The sequence below is a fragment of the Dendrobates tinctorius genome, unplaced genomic scaffold (genome assembly GCF_039654945.1).
Source record: "Dendrobates tinctorius isolate UK_male_01 unplaced genomic scaffold, ASM3965494v1 ptg000254l, whole genome shotgun sequence".
Taxonomy (NCBI): Eukaryota; Metazoa; Chordata; class Amphibia; order Anura; family Dendrobatidae; genus Dendrobates; species Dendrobates tinctorius.
In genome coordinates, this window is record NW_027361921.1 from 18345154 (window position 1) to 18363509 (window position 18356).

At 46.2% G+C, this 18356-nt stretch overlaps 1 protein-coding gene across 1 annotated transcript in view; it reads left to right on the top strand.

Moving 5' to 3' along the window:
• Nucleotides 1-18356, top strand: part of TRPM2 (transient receptor potential cation channel subfamily M member 2) — a 1217227-nt gene that overhangs the window by 585954 nt on the left and 612917 nt on the right. Inside the window, exon 19 of the mRNA XM_073558209.1 lies at nt 12366-12594. Within this exon, the coding sequence (XP_073414310.1) occupies nt 12366-12594 (229 nt within the window). The remainder of the gene's footprint in view (nt 1-12365; nt 12595-18356) is intronic.

Below are 18356 nucleotides of genomic sequence, written 5' to 3' on the forward strand. Positions count from 1 at the left end.
CATATATACTACATATACACTACATTCATACAACATACATACTACATACATACTACATATATACTACATTCATACAGCATACATACATACTACATATATACTACATTCATACAACATACATAGATACTACATATATACAACATTCATACAAACATACATACATACTACATATATACTACATATACACTACATTCATGCAACATACATACTACATACATATTACATATATACTACATTCATACAGCGTACATACATACTACATACATACTACATATATTCTATATTCATACATCATACATACATACTACATACATACATACAACATACATAAAACATGCTACAGCTATACTACATTCATACAACATACATACATAGTACATACATACTACATATATACAACATTCATACATACATACGTACTACATATATACTACATATATACTACATTCATGCAACATACATACTACATACATACTACATATATACTACATTCATATAGCATAAATACATACTACATACATACATACAACATACATAAATCATGCTACAGATATACTACATACATACTATATATATACTACATTCATACAGCATACATACATACTACATATACTGTATACTACATTCATACAGCATACATACATACTACATATATACTACATTCATACAGCATACATACATACATACATAAAACATGCTACAGATATACTACATACATACTACATACATACTACATGCTACATACAATACATTCATACAATACATACATATAGACATACAGTACATATAACATAGAGTACATACTCATCATTATTTGTCACATTGTTCCCCTAAGCCAGTGTCATCTGTGAAAAAAATCTGAAAAAAACAAACCACCAAATACTCCCTGTTCCGCAGAAATCCACGAGTGTCCCACGGCGATCTCCTGTGGAGAACAACAGCATCAGCATCAGAATCCAATGACGGGAGGAAGGTATCCTTCCGCACTGTATTCCTCCTCCACTGTAAAAAAAATAGTCCCTAGTCTCACTTTATGGCAAAAGCTGCGTGGGAACTTTCTCACACAGCAACGCCAAAAGTGAGACTAGGTGTCAGGGTCCTGACAGCGCCGGCATACAGCCTCCGCTAAGCAGGGACTCACCCGCACCGTAGGGACCCCTGGGGACAAGAACAGCCAGAAAATAAAGATGCACAGGACCTGAATGTAGAAGTTTAGCAAGCCGGCATAGGACCTATGGTCATGTGAACGGTCATGTGACTGCAAGGGGGCGAGGCTTAGCATCCTGCTTTCAGAGAAGGTAGAAAACTCAGAGTCAGGCAAAGCAGAGGTCAAGCACAATACAGGCAAGCGAGGTACAGGAGGGATAAACAGACGGAAGGTCAGACAAAGCTAAAGGTCATACACAAGATATCAGTACAGTACCAGGGATGAGACAGAACGGATAGTCAGGGCCAAGCAGAGATCAAAAACCAAACGGATGTAGAAGGTATCAAGCAGAATCCAAAGCGATATCCAGAGAACAGACCGAGTCATACACAGAGAATCAAGCAACCAGAACACAGCACTAACACACTCAGGGGTCACCACACAATGCCAAGGACAAAAGTATAACTGACGGGGGATGGGAGCTTCCTGAGGCTATAAGAAGCCTCCCCAGAACCAATGAGAGGCCACCATAATTGGTCCCAGGTGTACAGGTGAGAGTCTGCACTGAGATCAGAACATTAACCCCAGAAGTGCCGGTCACCCAACACTGGTATCATGAGAGTACCCCCTCTCAACGGGGGGCCTCTAGACCCCCAGGCTTGCCCGGGTTCCTAGCATGTCAAGCCCCAACCAGATGATCCGCATGCATCAACCGGGCCGGCACCCAGGACCTGTCCTCCGGCCCATACCCCTTCCAATGAACTAGGTACTGTACTGACCACCGTACCAACCTAGAATCTACGATGTGACCAATCTCATATTCCACATGTCCCTCAACTGAAACCGGAGGAGCAGTGGACTCGGATTCTCCCCGGACTGCTTCAAACGGCTTCAGTAGAGATCTATGGAAGACGTTAGGGATCTTGAAAGAGGGTGGAAGGCACAGCCTGTACGCTACTGGGTTGATTTTTTCCACAATCTTGTACGGGCCAATGAATTTAGGGCCCAACTTGGCTGACGGAATCTTTAACTTAATGTTTCGTGTGGAGAGCCAAACTTTCTCTCCCACCTGAAACATGGGACCAGGTGTGCGTTTCCTGTCCGCGAAAAACTTATACCTGCCTTGAGACCTAGATATACGCTGCTGTACTTCTGCCCATGTATCTTTTAACTGCTGAACAGAGTCCTCAGCCCCGGGGCACCCCGAATCCAGACGAGAAAACTCACCAAAATGAGGACTGAACCCATAGTTGATCAAGAAAGGGTTCATACCAGTGGATTGACTCACCCGACTATTGAAGGCAAATTCAGCCAACGGCAGTATATCACACCAGTCATTCTGTCTAGCAGAAGTCAGACATCTGAGGATCTGTTCCAGAGACTGATTAGTGTGTTCCATCTGACCATTACTCTCAGGATGGTATAGAGACGAAAAGGACAGAGATATCCCTAATTTTTTGCAGAAAGCACGCCAAAACTTAGCCACAAACTGCACACCACGATCAGACACCACATTCAGGGGTACCCCATGCAAGCGGACCACATGCTGCACAAACAATCTGGATAAGGTCTCAGCAGAAGGTAATGCGGACAGGGGTACAAAATGAGCCTGCTTTGAAAATCTGTCCACCACTACCCATACCACCGTATTACCCCTGGAAGATGGAAGATTGGTAATAAAATCCATGGACAGATGGGTCCGCAGTCTTTCGGGAACTTCCAAGGGCATCAGCTCCCCCATCGGCCGGCTATGGGAGCTTTTAGAACGAGCGCAGACCCCACAACCAGAAATGAATTTCTTTATATCAGAACCCAGAGTAGGCCACCAGAAGGTCCTAGCCACCATCAGTCATGTGGCTGATATACCAGGGTGAGCACACAACTTGGATTCGTGGAACTCTTGCAAGAGTTTAAGGCGAAGTTGCTCTGGGACAAATAACTTGCCCCCTGGCTTGGCCGCAGGAGCCAGCGACTGGACCCCCTCAATTTTCCATTCCAATTCAGACGAAATCCCTGCTAACACCACCCCAGGGTGCAGAATGGAGGACGGTGGCTCAGGGACAGACACAAGGTGAAAACTACGAGATAAGGCGTCAGCCTTGACATTCTTTGACCCTGGACGGAATGTAATAGGAAACTGGAAACGAGAAAAAAAAAGTGACCAACGGGCTTGTCTGGGCGTTAATCTTTTAGCAGACTCGATGTAAGACAAATTTTTGTGATCAGTGATCACAGTAACCAGGTGACTGGCCCCCTCCATAAAGTGCCTCCATTCCTCAAACGCCAACTTGACTGCAAGAAGCTCTCTATTGCCTACATCATAATTTCTTTCAGCAGCAGATAACTTCCTGGAAAAGAAGGCACATGGCCTGAGTTTGGTTAGAGTGGCAGGCCCTTGGGACAACACCGCCCCCACCCCCACCTCCGAGGTGTCCACCTCCACCACAAATGGTTTGGAAGGATCTGGCTGTACCAAGACAGGAGCAGACATAAAACATTTTTTCGGCGTCGCAAAGGCCTCTTTTGCGAGTGAGGACCAATTTCTCACATCCGCACCTTTGCATGTTAGATCCGTGAGAAGTTTAACCACTGCGAAAACCCCCGGATAAATTTGCGGTAATAATTGGTGAACCCCAAGAAGCACTGAAGACCCTTAAGATCTTGGGGTTGCACCCAATCCGCAATGGCCTGCACCTTCTTGGGGTGCATGCGAAAACCCTCACCGTATACAATTAGTCGCAAAAAAGACAATTCTTGCACACAGAATACACATTTCTCCAATGTGGCATACAGATGATTTTCTCTCAGTCTTTGGAGAACAGTTCGCACATGTTCCAAATGAGAATGCTTGTCGGAGGAGTATATCAAAATATCATCTAAGTAGATAACGACAAGATGACCAATGAGATCCGAGAATACCACGTTGATGAAATTCTGAAATATGGCGGGGTGTTGGTAAGACCAAACGGCATGACTAAATTTTCAAATAGTCCCTCGGTCGTGAGGAACGCGGTTTTACATTCATCCCCCTCTCGGACCCTTATCAAATTATACGCCCCCTGAAGATCCAGTTTAGAAAACCACTTTGCCCCTGATAGTTGGTTACATAAATCGGGAATCAACGGAAGGGGGTACGTATTCCATACAGTAATCTGATTAAGCTCCCAGAAGTCGAGACAGGGACGTAACCCACCATCTTTTTTCTTTACAAAAAGGAAACCTGCCGCCACAGGTGAGACTGAAGGACGTATATGTGTCCTTTGCGCAGACTTTCAGCAATGTACTCCTTCATAGCCAAGTGCTCAGGACTGGACAAATTAAACAGACGGGCTTTAGGTAATTTAGCCCCCGGGACCAGCTCAATCGCGCAGTCAAAGGGTCTATGTGGCGGTAACGTCTCGGCCTCGCTTTCGGAGAATACATCTTCGAAGTCCTTCAGGCATTCCGGAATACCTTCCAGCTCGACAGATGATACAGACACAGATTTAACAGGTTCAACCAGCAGTGCGGATTTATCACATAACTTAAAATCATTAAACCCCCATTGAACAATCTCCCCCATTTTCCAGTTAATAACTGGGTTCTGGCATTGTAACCAGGGCTTGCCCAACACCAACCCTGCAGGTAGATTGTCCAGCACAGCACAAAACAACTTAAGTTTTCCACATGAGTAGCGCCCACTCTGAGCGAAAACAAGTCAGACATAAAGAGAATTCCCTCCTTAGTGAGGGGAGAGGAGTCAATGGCCATCACCTTGATCGGAACCTTGAGCCTAACTGTCCCTATATTGCAGTGTGTGACCAATTGGGAGTCAATGAGATTAATCGATGACCCGCAGTCCACGAAGGCTTTAGAGGAAAAAGTACTACCGTTCACAAACAGTTCCGCAGGCAGTAACACTTTAGAAAATGAGGAAAAGGGTACCTGAGGGTCTGAGTAGTCTCCCCGTTGACTACCCAGACCTAGTCGTCTCCCGCCGACCGGGTTGAAGATGGGCAATCAGGACACTCCCTTTTCCAATGTCCCATTTTACTCCATTTTTACTGCAGTTTTTACTACAGTTTACTGCAGTTTTTACTACAGCAGAAGGACAAGCATAACTGCTTGTCCTTCTGGCGTTTCCTCTCCGTATCCTTCAGGGAGAGGGCGCCTACATCCATGAGCTCAGGGGCAGTCTCTCTTCCACTGGGGAACAATGGAGTCTCCACCTGCATCACCCCTCTGGCCCGCAGCCTGCGGTCCATCCGGACGGCCTGGGTCATGGCGTCCTCGAGAGAGTTAGGTGGGCGATGTAACGCCAAGGCATCCTGCAGCCGCTCGGACAAGCCTCTGCGAAAGAGTCCTCGGAGTGCGGCGTTGTTCCAAGAGACCTCTGCGGCCCAGCGGCGGAATTCAGTACAAAACCACTCAGCTGAGTGATTCCCCTGACAGACACTCATCACCATGTCCTCTGCCAATTAGACTCAGTCAGGCTCATCATAAATGTGCCCGAGGGCCTCAAAGAATGCATTCACAGACACTCTCTCAGGGGCAGTGGGCGAAAGCCCAAGCTTGTGGGGACCCTCTTAACAGAGACATAATGACCCCAACCTTCTGACTTTCGTCCCCCAGAGGAACGTGGTCTCAAACTAAAAAAAAGTTTGCACCCCTCCATGAAGACCCTGAACTCCTTTTTGTTTCCAGAAAAAAAGTCAGGCAGTTTAACAGGTGGTTCTGGGGACACCAAAGCAACATCACTCGCCCCAGCCCCCAGAGACCCAGCAGCTAAAGCCCCCCGCACTGTCTCAGAAACCTGCTGCTAAGAACGAGCCAGAGCTTGCTGCTCCAGAGATAAACGCTGAAACATCTGACTCAGACTTTTCATCTTGACAGTATGGGATCCATAACTCTCTGCATAAAAAACCCTCAAAAAACTTAATAGTCAGTTATAATGTCAGGGTCCTGACAGCGCCGGCGTACAGCCTCCGCTAAGCAGGGACTCATCCGCACCGTAGGGACCCCTGGGGACAAGAACAGCTGGAAAATAAAGATGCACAGGACCTGAATGTAGAAGTTTAGCAAGCCGGCATAGGACCTATGGTCATGTGAACGGTCATGTGACTGCAAGGGGGCAGGGCTTAGCATCCTGCTTTCAGAGAAGGTAGAAAACTCAGAGTCAGGCAAAGAAGAGGTCAAGCACAATACAGGCAAGCGAGGTACAGGAGGGATAAACAGACGGAAGGTCAGACAAAGCAAAGGTCATACACCAGATATCAGTACAGTACCAGGGATGAGACAGAACGGATAGTCAGGGCCAAGCAGAGATCAAAAACCAAACGGACATAGAAGGTACCAAGCAGAATCCAAAGCGATATCCAGAGAACAGACCAAGTCATACACAGAGAATCAAGCAACCAGAACACAGCACTAACACACTCAGGGGTCACCACACAATGCCAAGGGCGAAAGTATAACTGACGGGGGATGGGAGCTTCCTGAGGCTATAAGAAGCCTCCCCAGAACCAATGAGAGGCCACCATAATAGGTCCCAGGTGTGCAGGTGAGAGTCTGCACTGAGATCAGAACATTAACCCCAGAAGTGCCGGTCACCCAGCACTGGTATCATGACAGTAGGGACTATTTTTTTTACAGTGGCTGAGGAATACAGTGCGGAGGATACCTATCTCCCGTCATTGGATTCCTGGAGCCCCTAGAGAACAGTCGCATCAGCTGATGCTGCTGTTCTCCACGGGAGATCGTCGTGGGACACTCGTGGATTTCTGCGGAACAGGGAGTATTTGTTGGTTTGGTTTTTTCAGATTTTTTTCACAGATGACACTGGCTTTGGGGAACAATGTGACAAGTAATGGTGAGTATGTACTCTATGTTATATGTACTGTATGTCTATATGTATGTATTGTATGAATGTATGAATGTATTGTATGTAGTGTTGAGCATTCCGATACCGCAAGTATCGGGTATCGGCCGATACTTGCTGTATCGGAATTCCGATACCGACTTCCGATATTTTTTCAATATCGGAATTCGGCATCGGAATCGGAAGTTCAGTTGATTGACGGCCTGACGTCATCATGATGCGCGGTGTGTGCGCATCATGATGCGCCGTCATTTCGGGCCTTCCGGGGGTCTCTGCCGGCCTGCCGGGGGGCTGTGCCGGCCTGCCGGGGGGCTGTGTGGACTGCCCGGGGTCTCTGCCGGCCTGCCGGGGGGCTGTGCCGGCCTGCCGGGGGGCTGTGTGGACTGCCCGGGGTCTCTGCCGGCCTGCCGGGGGGCTGTGCCGGCCTGCCGGGGGGCTGTGCACCCTGTGGGGGTCTGTACCGGCCTGCCGGGGGGCTGTGCCGGCCTGCCGGGGGGCTGTGCTGATGTCCGGGGGTCTGTGCAAGCATCGTCCGATGGGACTACAAGTCCCATCGGGCGATGCCTGCTACCATGACAGTGATTGACACATTAGCCAATGATGGGACAGTAGTAGTCCCATCATCCGGCTAATGTGTTAAATGTTAAAAAAAAAAAAAAAAAAAAAAATACTACATACATACTACATGCTACATACATACTACATATATACTACATACATACTACATACATACTACATACATACTACATGCATGCTACATACATACTACATATATACTACATACATACTACATACATACTGCATGCTACATACATACTACATACATACTACATACATACTACATACATACTACATGCATGCTACATACATACTACATATATACTACATGCATGCTACATACATACTACATGCTACATGCATGCTACATACATACTACATACATACTACATGCTATATACATACCACATATATACTACATACATACAATACATTCATACAATACATACATAGACATACAGTACATATAACATAGAGTAACATACTTACCAATACTTGTCACATTGTTCCCCGAAGCCATTGTCTTTCCGGAATAAATATTAACATAACAAACCACAAAAATACTCACCCACGATCCGAAGCAGTCCACGAGTGTGTCCCACGACGATCTTGGGTAGAGAACTGCAGCATCAGATGATGCTGCCGTTCTCTACGGGCTGCAGGAATCCAATGACGGAAGGTAGGTATCCTTCCGCACTGTATTCCTCCGCCACTTAAAAAAAAAAAAGTCCCTAGTCTCACTTTATGCCATTGCTGTGTGGGAAATTCCCACACAGCAATGGCATAAAGTGAGACTAGGGACTTTTTTTTTTTTTAAGTGGCGGAGGAATACAGTGCGGAAGGATACCTACCTTCCGTCATTGGATTCCTGCAGCCCGTAGAGAACGGCAGCATCAGCTGATGCTGCAGTTCTCTACCCAAGATCGTCGTGGGACACACTCGTGGACTGCTTCGGATCGTGGGTGAGTATTTTTGTGGTTTGTTATGTTAATATTTATTCCGTAGACGACAATGGCTTCGGGGAACAATGTGACAAGTATTGGTAAGTATGTTACTCTATGTTATATGTACTGTATGTCTATGTATGTATTGTATGAATGTATTGTATGTATGTAGTATATATGTGGTATGTATGTAGCATGTAGTATGTATGTAGCATGCATGTAGTATATATGTAGTATGTATGTAGCATGCATGTAGTATATATGTAGTATGTATGTAGTATATATGTAGCATGTATGTAGTATATATGTAGCATGCATGTAGCATGTAGTATGTATGTAGCATGCATGTAGTATATATGTAGTATGTATGTAGCATGCATGTAGTATATATGTAGCATGCATGTAGTATATATGTAGTATGTATGTAGTATATATGTAGCATGTATGTAGTATGTATGTAGCATGCATGTAGCATGTAGTATGTATGTAGCATGCATGTAGTATATATGTAGTATGTATCATGTAGTATGTATGTAGCATGCATGTAGTATATATGTAGCATGCATGTAGTATATATGTAGTATGTATGTTGCATGTAGTATGAATGTAGCATGTATGTAGTATGTAGTATGAATGTAGCATGTATGTAGTATGTAGTATGAATGTAGCATGTAATTTTTTTTTTTTTTTTTTTTTACATTTAACACATTAGCCGGATGATGGGACTACTACTGTCCCATCATTGGCTAATGTGTCAATCACTGTCATGGTAGCAGGCATCGCCAGATGGGACTTGTAGTCCCATCGGACGATGCCTGCACAGACCCCCGGAGCCTGCACAGCCCCCCGGCAGGCCGGCACAGCCCCCCGGCAGGCCGGCACAGCCCCCCGGAGCCTGCACAGACCACCGGCAGGCCGGCACAGACCACCGGAGCCTGCACAGACCCCCTGGCAGGCCGGCACAGCCCCCCGGCAGGCCGGCACAGCCCCCCGGCAGGCCGGCACAGCCCCCCGGAGCCTGCACAGACCACCGGCAGGCCGGCACAGACCACCGGAGCCTGCACAGACCCCCTGGCAGGCCGGCACAGCCCCCCGAAAGGCCCGTACAGACCCCAGAGAGGCTGTACAAGGGCAGGAAAGGGTTTTTCTTATTCCGATACCGGAAGTCCCATAGACTTGAATGGGACTTCCGGTATCGGAATCGGCGATACCGATACTTTTTTTAAAGATCGGCCGATACCATCCGATACGATACTTTGAAGTATCGGATGGTATCGCTCAACTCTAATTGTATGTAGTATGTAGTATGTATGTAGTATGTATGTAGTATATCTGTAACATGTTTTATGTATGTTGTATATATGTATGTAGTATGTATGTATGCTGTATGAATGTAGTATATAAGTAGTATGTATGTAGTATGTATGTATGCTGTATGAATGTAGTATATATGTAGTATGTATGTAGTATGTATGTATGTTATATGAATGTAGTATATATGAAGTATGTATGTAGTATGTAGTATGTATGTTGTATGAATGTTGTATGTATGTAGTATGTATGTAGTATGTATGCTTGTGTTTTTTTTCTTACATTCAACACATTAGCCGGATGATGGGACTACTACTGTCTGTGCCGGCTGCCGGCACAGACCCCCCCGGCAGCCGGCACAGACCCCCGGCAGGCCCGTACAGACACCCGGCAGCCGGCACAGACCCCCGGCAGGCCCGTACAGACCCCAGAGAGGCCCGCAAAGAGCCCACCCGCACGCACAGACACGCACAGTGTCCGCCCACGCACCGCCCACATTCTTCCCCCCTCCCGAACTGGATGTACAAGGAAAGAAAGGGTTTTTTTAAAACCGGATGATGGGACTACTACTGTCTGTGCCGGCTGCCGGCACAGACCCCCCGGCAGCCGGCACAGACCCCCGGCAGGCCCGTACAGACCCCCGGCAGCCGGCACAGACCCCCCGGCAGCCGGCACAGACCTCCGGCAGGCCCGTACAGACCACCGGCAGCCGGCACAGACCCCCGTTAGGCCCGTACAGACCCCAGAGAGGCCCGCAAAGAGCCCACCCGCACGCACAGACACGCACAGTGTCCACCCACGCACCGCCCACATTCTTCCCCCCTCCCGAACTGGATGTACAAGGAAAGAAAGGGTTTTTTTAAAATCCGATATTTCTGTCCCATTGACTTGAATGGGACTTCCGGTATCGGAATCGGCAATACCCGATACTTTTTGTGTATCAGGCCAATCCGATCCGATATTTCTAGATATCGGAAGGTATCGCTTAACACTAGTGGTGATGCATAAACTATTTTTACAATAAAAAGCGTCTTTTAGCGTATGACAGCTGCCAAAAATAAAAACCCACCATATATAGTAAGTCAAACCCCCCCGTTATCACCCCCTTAGTTAGGGAAAAATAATAAAATAATAAAATAAAAAAAATGTATTTATTTCCATTTTCCCATTAGGGTTAGGGTTAGGGCTAGGGTTAGGGCTAGGGTTAGGGTTAGGGTTGGAGTTAGAATTGGGGGGTTTCCACTGTTTTGCTCATCAGGGGCTTTCCAAACGCGACATGGCGTCCCATCTCAAATCTAGACAAAAAAGTTAAATGGCGCTGCTTCCCTTCCGAGCTCTGCCATGTGCCCAAATAGTGGTTTACCCCCATTTATGGGGTATCAGCATACTCAAGACAAATTGCACAATAACTTTTGGGGTCCTGTTACTCTTGGGAAAATAAAAATTGGGGGTGAAAAGATCATTTTTGTGGAAAAAATATGATTTTTTTAATTGTACGGTTGTATGTTATAAAATTCTGTGAAGCCCTTGGGGGTTCAAAGTGCACCCCACATATCTAGATAAGTTCCTTGGGGGGTCTAGTTTCCAAAATGGGGTCACTTGTGGGGGGGTTTCCACTGTTTAGGCATATCAGGGGCTCTCCAAATGTGGCATGGCGTCCAATCTGAATTCCAGCCAATTTTGCAGTGAAAAAGTCAAACGGCGCTCCTTCCCTTCCGAGCTCTGCCATGCGCCCAAACAGTGGTTCCCCCCCACATATCAGGTATCCTTATAACTTCCTAACAAAAAAAAAATTTTGGTTCCCAAATTGTGCTGATGTAAAGTAAACATGTAGGAAATGTTACTTATTAAGTTTTTTGTGTGCCATATCTCTGTGATTTAAGAGCATAAAATTTCAAAGTTGGAAAATTGCGAAATATTCAACATTTTCGCCAAATTTCCATTTTTTTCACAAATAAACGCAAGTTATATGAATGAAATTTTACCACTAGCATGAAGTACAATATGTTGTGAGAAAACAATGTCAGAATCACCGGGATCCATGGAAGCATTCCAGAGTTATTACCTCATAAAGGGACAGTGGTCAGAATTGTAAAAATTGGCCTGGGAGTTAACGTGCAAAACCACCCTTGGTAGTAAATGGGTTAATATTAAGCTTTTTCACTATTCCACCTTAGCTTTTATGAGCCACTTTCCATTGTATTGATAATTTTCCTCATCATCTTAGATAAAGGTCAAACAACTATTTAGCCCCAGCTATGGATTCATTCCTCTCTGTTATTTCAACACATCTCAAGATATTTAATGCAAAATTATCAGCCTTAAAACAGCGCAATTTTATGCTGTGTCATGATATATGTGATACTTATGTATCAATGTGAGGGAATCTTTGTTACATATGTTTCAATGATTTCATGCAAGAGATTTATAGGTTCTCTGTTCTACTCAACTTTCTGCTTTACTTCCTATAAAATCCCAAATCATCTTATAACCCCATAGACCATAGGACAGATTCAGGAATTTTTATTCACATTTATTTATATTTTAGGTCACAAACTCCTACCCTTAAAAAGAAGAATGTGTTGACCCCCACTGAACGTTTCCAAGCTTTCTTCATGGCACCAGTTGTTATTTTCCATCTAAACATCTTAGCATACTTCAGCTTTCTGCTGCTTTTTGCATATGTGATAATGATAGATTTCCAACGAAGTCCTTCATGGAGGGAACTCATCATCTATTTCTGGCTCTTTTCACTGGTTTGTGAGGAAATCAGGCAGGTATGCTAATACAAAGTAATGTTTTCTTTCAACTAAAATGTGAGGGGGACAACATTTGTTAAAATGACAATAAGAACACGTATCACAATTGCTTCTTCAGAGAGAAAGAGGACTTGAACTCTGTAGCATCACTTGTTAGAAGCCTCTCACCTAGCCAAATCAGTTCTCATACTTTGCACTGAGGAGGGCAAATAATTCGAAACATTGTGTCTACAAATTGAGATTCTGATTTGGCTTTTATCTTAAGTCATATTGCAAGACTCATTAAAGGATTGACTGTGATCTGTAGGATTGCTGCTTCCAACATGTGGCGCTATATAGTTCAAGGCCTCTTTCTCTCTGAAGTGACAATTTGCATATTAAATTTCCCAGAGGAGCATTGCATAGTGAATAAGCCTCCTTACCTTGACATGCCAAAGCTGGTATTTGACTCTCCACAAGAAGAAACGTTACCCCTTATACCCCAATAATAATAATACATTCATCTTTTCTGTAGTGCAACAATTATTGCTAATTGTAAGCAATGTAGAAAGTAAGTCTTAAACTGATAAGAGTAAGGCTACTTTCACACATCAGGTTTTCGCCGTCAGGCGCGTTCCGGCGTCGTGCCGGAGCACCGGATCCGGCAAATGTTTTTTAAAACCGGATGTGACAGATCCGGTTTTCTGCCGGATCCGTCTTGCGCATGACAGCCAAAACCGGATCCGTCTCATCCGGTTCATCCGGTTTTCGATCCGTTTTTCGACGGATTACGCCGGATCCGGTTTTTAAAAAGGCTCCTTGTGGCCTTCCGAACAGGATTGGCTACTGAAAAACTATATATACCGTGTTCCTACAGCCCTTCTTTGACAGGTTGTAGAGGAAAAAGTGCAGGTTGGAGAGAAGAGCAAGTGACTGGCGAAGATTGATGTTGTGATTGGAAATATTTTGAAGAATTTGGCGGATTTTACAGCACAGGCGAATCGTTTGAGGGTGATTGTTCTGGAGAAGGAGAGAGCGAGACAGCAGCGCATCAGGCATCATAGACGACGTTTGTGGATCCACCCCATCACAGCCAAGAGAATTACGCGTGGGGTCTATTCTACACTCTGCATGGACCTTAGACGAAACCAGGAGAAATTTTTTGGATTTGTTCGGATGAAAATGGAGAATTTTGATTACTTGGTGGAGCGCATTGCACACCTCATAAGAAAATCGGACACCTATTGCCGCTTCTCTGTTTCACCCGCAGAGCGTCTGATGGTGACTTTAAGGTAAGCCACATTTATTGGATATGCTCGCATCAGAGCACAATTTCACTGCAATCTTGTTGGTGGTAGTTTGTATCTCCAAGTGTTATAGCTGAGTTTTGGTATGTAATGCTTTTATTTTAAACTTATTGAAAAAGTTTATACAGATATGTCAGTTTCCGAACTGCTTGGGCGCTGTGGACGGGAAACATATCCGCATTGTAAAGCCAGCAGGATCGGGATCGGAATATTACCACAAATATTTTTCAATTGTCCTCATGGCCATCGCTGACGTGAAATACAAATTTATTGCTGTTGATATTGGGGCCTATGACTCTCAAGTTTTCAAACTGTCTGCCATGGGGCGTAAACTGTATGGAAACACCTTCCAGTTCCCATCCCCTAGACCGCTGCCGCAAACATCTTGTCCACCTATGCCATTTGTCTGTGTAGGGGATGAAACCTTCCAGCTGTCAGAACACCTTTTGAAACCGTACGGTAGCAGAAGATTGCCAAGAACAAAACGCCTTTTTAATTACCGCCTCACAAGAGCAAGAAGAATGGTTGAATGTACCTTTGGTATTCTGACAGCCAAATGGCGGGTCCTATTGACTGCGATCAACATCAAGACAGAAACTGTTGACGAGGTGATCAAAGCTTGCGTGGTACTCCACAATTTTGTTTTCTGCAAGGAACCCATTTCCATTAATGACACCTCTGAAGAAACCACCTTGCAAGATTACCACTAGAAGTTCTGTGACGGTTTCAGTAATGAGGGACAATTTTGCACAATACTTTATGTCGCCTCAAGGCAGAATAGACTGGCAGGATGACAGAGTGTGAAAGATTTGTGCCCTAACCAAACTTGTGAACCTTCTGTACCAACAGCAGTGGCGGATTAAGTGGACTATGGGCCCGGGGCTGTTCATAAAACCTGGGCCCCTGTACCCCCCTTCCCACCTGAGCGCTGCGGTCCCCGTGCGGGAATTGACAGCCGTACGGACCGCAGCACTTGGTTTGCTGCGGGTCCATACGGAAAACCCGCCACCATTCCACCACGTGTGGACTTGGCCTAAAAAGACGTTGCACATAAGCTGTAGGCCTACGGCCAATACGCACAAAATCGCCCAACGTGATCCTGGCCATAGGGGATCCACTTTAATGTCCCCACTTTAATTTGAAGTCCCCTTACTTCATCCATTGCAGTCCCCTATCACCCACTCACTTCATCTGCAGTGCCGCTTCATCATTTGCAGCCCCTTATCCCCCCTTCCATTTTATCATGTGCAGTCCCCTTCCCCCCCAACTTCATGTGCAGCCCCACTCCCCATCATCATGTGCAGTTAATTTTACCCCCAATTCATCATGTGCAGTCCCCCTTACCCCCAATTCATCATGTGCAGTCCCCCTTACCCCAATTTATCATGTGCAGTCCCTCTTACCCCCAATTCATCATGTTCAGTCCCACTTACCCCTTAATTCATCATGTGCAGTTCCCCTTACCCCCAATTCATCATGTGCAGTCCCACTTACCCCTTAATTCATCATGTGCAGTCCCACTTACCCCTTAATTCATCATGTGCAGTCCCACTTACCCCTTAATTCATCATGTGCAGTCCCCCTTATCCCCCACTTCATCATGTGCAGCCCCACTTATCCCCCACTTCATCATGTGCAGCCCCACTTATCCCCCACTTCATCATGTGCAGTCCCACTTACCCCTTAATTCATCATGTGCAGTCCCCCTTATCCCCCACTTCATCATGTGCAGCCCCACTTATCCCCCACTTCATCATGTGCAGCCCCACTCACCCCTTCATCATATGCAGCCCCACTCACCCCCCCTTCATCATGTGCAGCCCCACTCACCCCCCTTCATCATGTGAAGCCCCCACTCATCCCCCCTTCATGCTGTGAAGCCCCCACTCACCCCCTTCATCCTGTACAACCCCAGTCACCCCCCTTCATCATATACAGCCCCCAGTCACCCCCCGTCATCATATACAGCCCCCAGTCACCCCCCCGTCATCATATACAGGCCCCAGTCACCCCCCCTTCATCATGTACAGGCCCCAGTCACCCCCCCTTCATCATATACAGGCCCCAGTCACCCCTCCTTCATTGTGTACAGCCCCCACTCACCCCCTCCCCCATTTAATTCATTTTATAAATAAAAAAAAATATGAGAATGAGAAAACCGGATGTGTGAAACTTGCCTTAGATCAGTTTTAATTGTAAGAAATTTCTAGTGATGATTAAGACTAATGTAACATATATATAAAGCGCATAAACGTTATCAAAATATAACTTCATAGCTTGTAACCCTATGAGAAAGCTAATAAGGTAAAATTCAGAAATGATTGGTCCACCATATCATTCTTTTCCAATTGTTTTGAATGTTTTCTATAAATATTTAGAGCGTATTTAATACTCGTTTTATATTTCGTATGCCCTCTAATTTTCTGGCTTTGAACACTTTGCAGACTTTTGAAACAATCTGTGATCCAGTTTTCCACACCATATATTTTGCTCGGCGGGAATAAAAAAGTGTTACTTACTAGATTGCTTTTTTTTGCCTTCGCTTGGTTTAATTTGCACTGTTGTTCAGGTCTGAAATAGGACCACAGCTTGTAGTCGCTGTTGACTGTCTCAAGGAGTATGAACCCTGGCTCATTGCACAGATAAAATGCACACTATTTTTCTGACCTGTATCAGGAGATCAGCTGCCAGTGTCCGGTGCGGCAGTCAGTGGATTGGAAGCTGCTGCAGCAGGAGCCGCCTGAGCGAGGAGCCTCACTGAGCGCCTGGGCCCGGGTGCCACTGCCAGCTGGAGCTGCCGCAGCAGGAGCCGCCGGCACCACCACTCACTGTCTTGGAGTTGGAGCAAGGACTGATGAGCCTCACTCAGCGAGCCGCAGCGCCAGCCACTCACTAGGTGTCAGGACTCAGGTCAGGAGATGTGCGACAGTGCGCCGCCTGTCGCTGATGTCCGGTCACCGCCCGGTCCCTTCATGTCCAGAGAGAGGCGCGCAGCACGCTTCACAAGCTCCTGCTTCCTCCTTCCGCCCCGTCCTGTCTCCGCCTCGTCACTTCCTCCCTGCGTCGCACACGTGACAAGAGACAGGGGAGGGGAGCTCTCCACGGTCTCCACCAATCAAACGACACTCCTGGGCTGCTGCTGGACTGCGATTGGCTAATGGCACGCGTCTCCTGCCGGCGCCACTGATTCAGATTCAAGGTCGCATTCCCCAGCAGTCAGACAGTGTGTCACCGTGTGTGGGCCCTTCCGTCACGCCAGGGCCCCGGCACTTGCCCGGGTACGCCGGGTGCTGACGCCGGGCCTGCAGCCCGCCCCTGCCCCTGGGCCCCCAAAAAACCTTGGGCCCGGGGCGACCGCCCCATCCGCCCCTATTAAGATCCGCCATTGACCAACAGTATATACCTTTGCCAACCAAAGTTGTCTATCTTGTCCTGGTTTAACTATTTTTACCTTTAGGCCACAGTTGTGTACCTGGTTGTGTTTTATGCAAAGTATTTCACCTTTTAACAAAAGTTGTGTACATTGTTAGGAAATCACCAACAAGATACACAACTTTTTTGGTGAAATACTTTGCTTCAAACACATCCAGGAACACAACTGTGGCAAAAAGGTAAAATGTATTTGCCTTTTACCTACAGTTATATACCTGGTTTTGAAAACCTTTTTACCTTTTAAATACCCTGTATTTAACCTTTTTTTTTTACCATATTTCGCCGCAGAAAGAAATGACAGACAACCAGTGTAAAACAATAATTAAACTTTTATTGAAATTTTTTTTTTTATAAAACTTTTTTGAAATTTAAATAAACTTTTTTAATAAACCTTTGAAACCAGAAAATTGATCATTTATTTAAAAACACACATTTTTATAAATTTGTGTAGTGTGGGGTGGAAATACTACTGGAGGGGCTGCGGGACACTTCGACACTGGGAGTGTGGAGAGAGGACTGGGATCGTGGTGGGGAAGGAACAGTTAGAGGTGAAGGTGTGGAAAAAGCTAGAGAATGGGTGGACATGTGGGAGGCAGAAGAAGTGGTGGGTGGAGGAGTGGAGGGTTGGGCAGGGACTGTAGGAGCAGATGATGTGGATGGAAAGTGGTATTGGGAATGAGTTTGGTACGGGGAAGGAGTTTGGTATGGGGCAGGTTGCTGGAAGTGGGGAGATGTCTGGTAATGGGGAGGTTGCTGGTACTGGGGAGGTTGCTGGTACTGGGGAGGTGGCTGGTATGTAATAGGAGGGGGGAGGAGGGAAAGTGGCTGGAGGGGGTGCAGGTGGAGGAACTACTGGGGTGGGAGGAGGAGGTTGGGAGGTAACATGCTGGAGAGCACCGTGGCACGAATGCATTACATGCATCTGCTGGCTAGGAGAGAGCGTTTCCATACGCTCCACAACAGACCTGAAAAAGGTGTGGATTGGCGAAGATCTTGCTTCTGAATGCATGGTTTGCAGAAGTGTCTTCACCTCCAGAATGCTGGAGTTGATCTGCTGAAAGC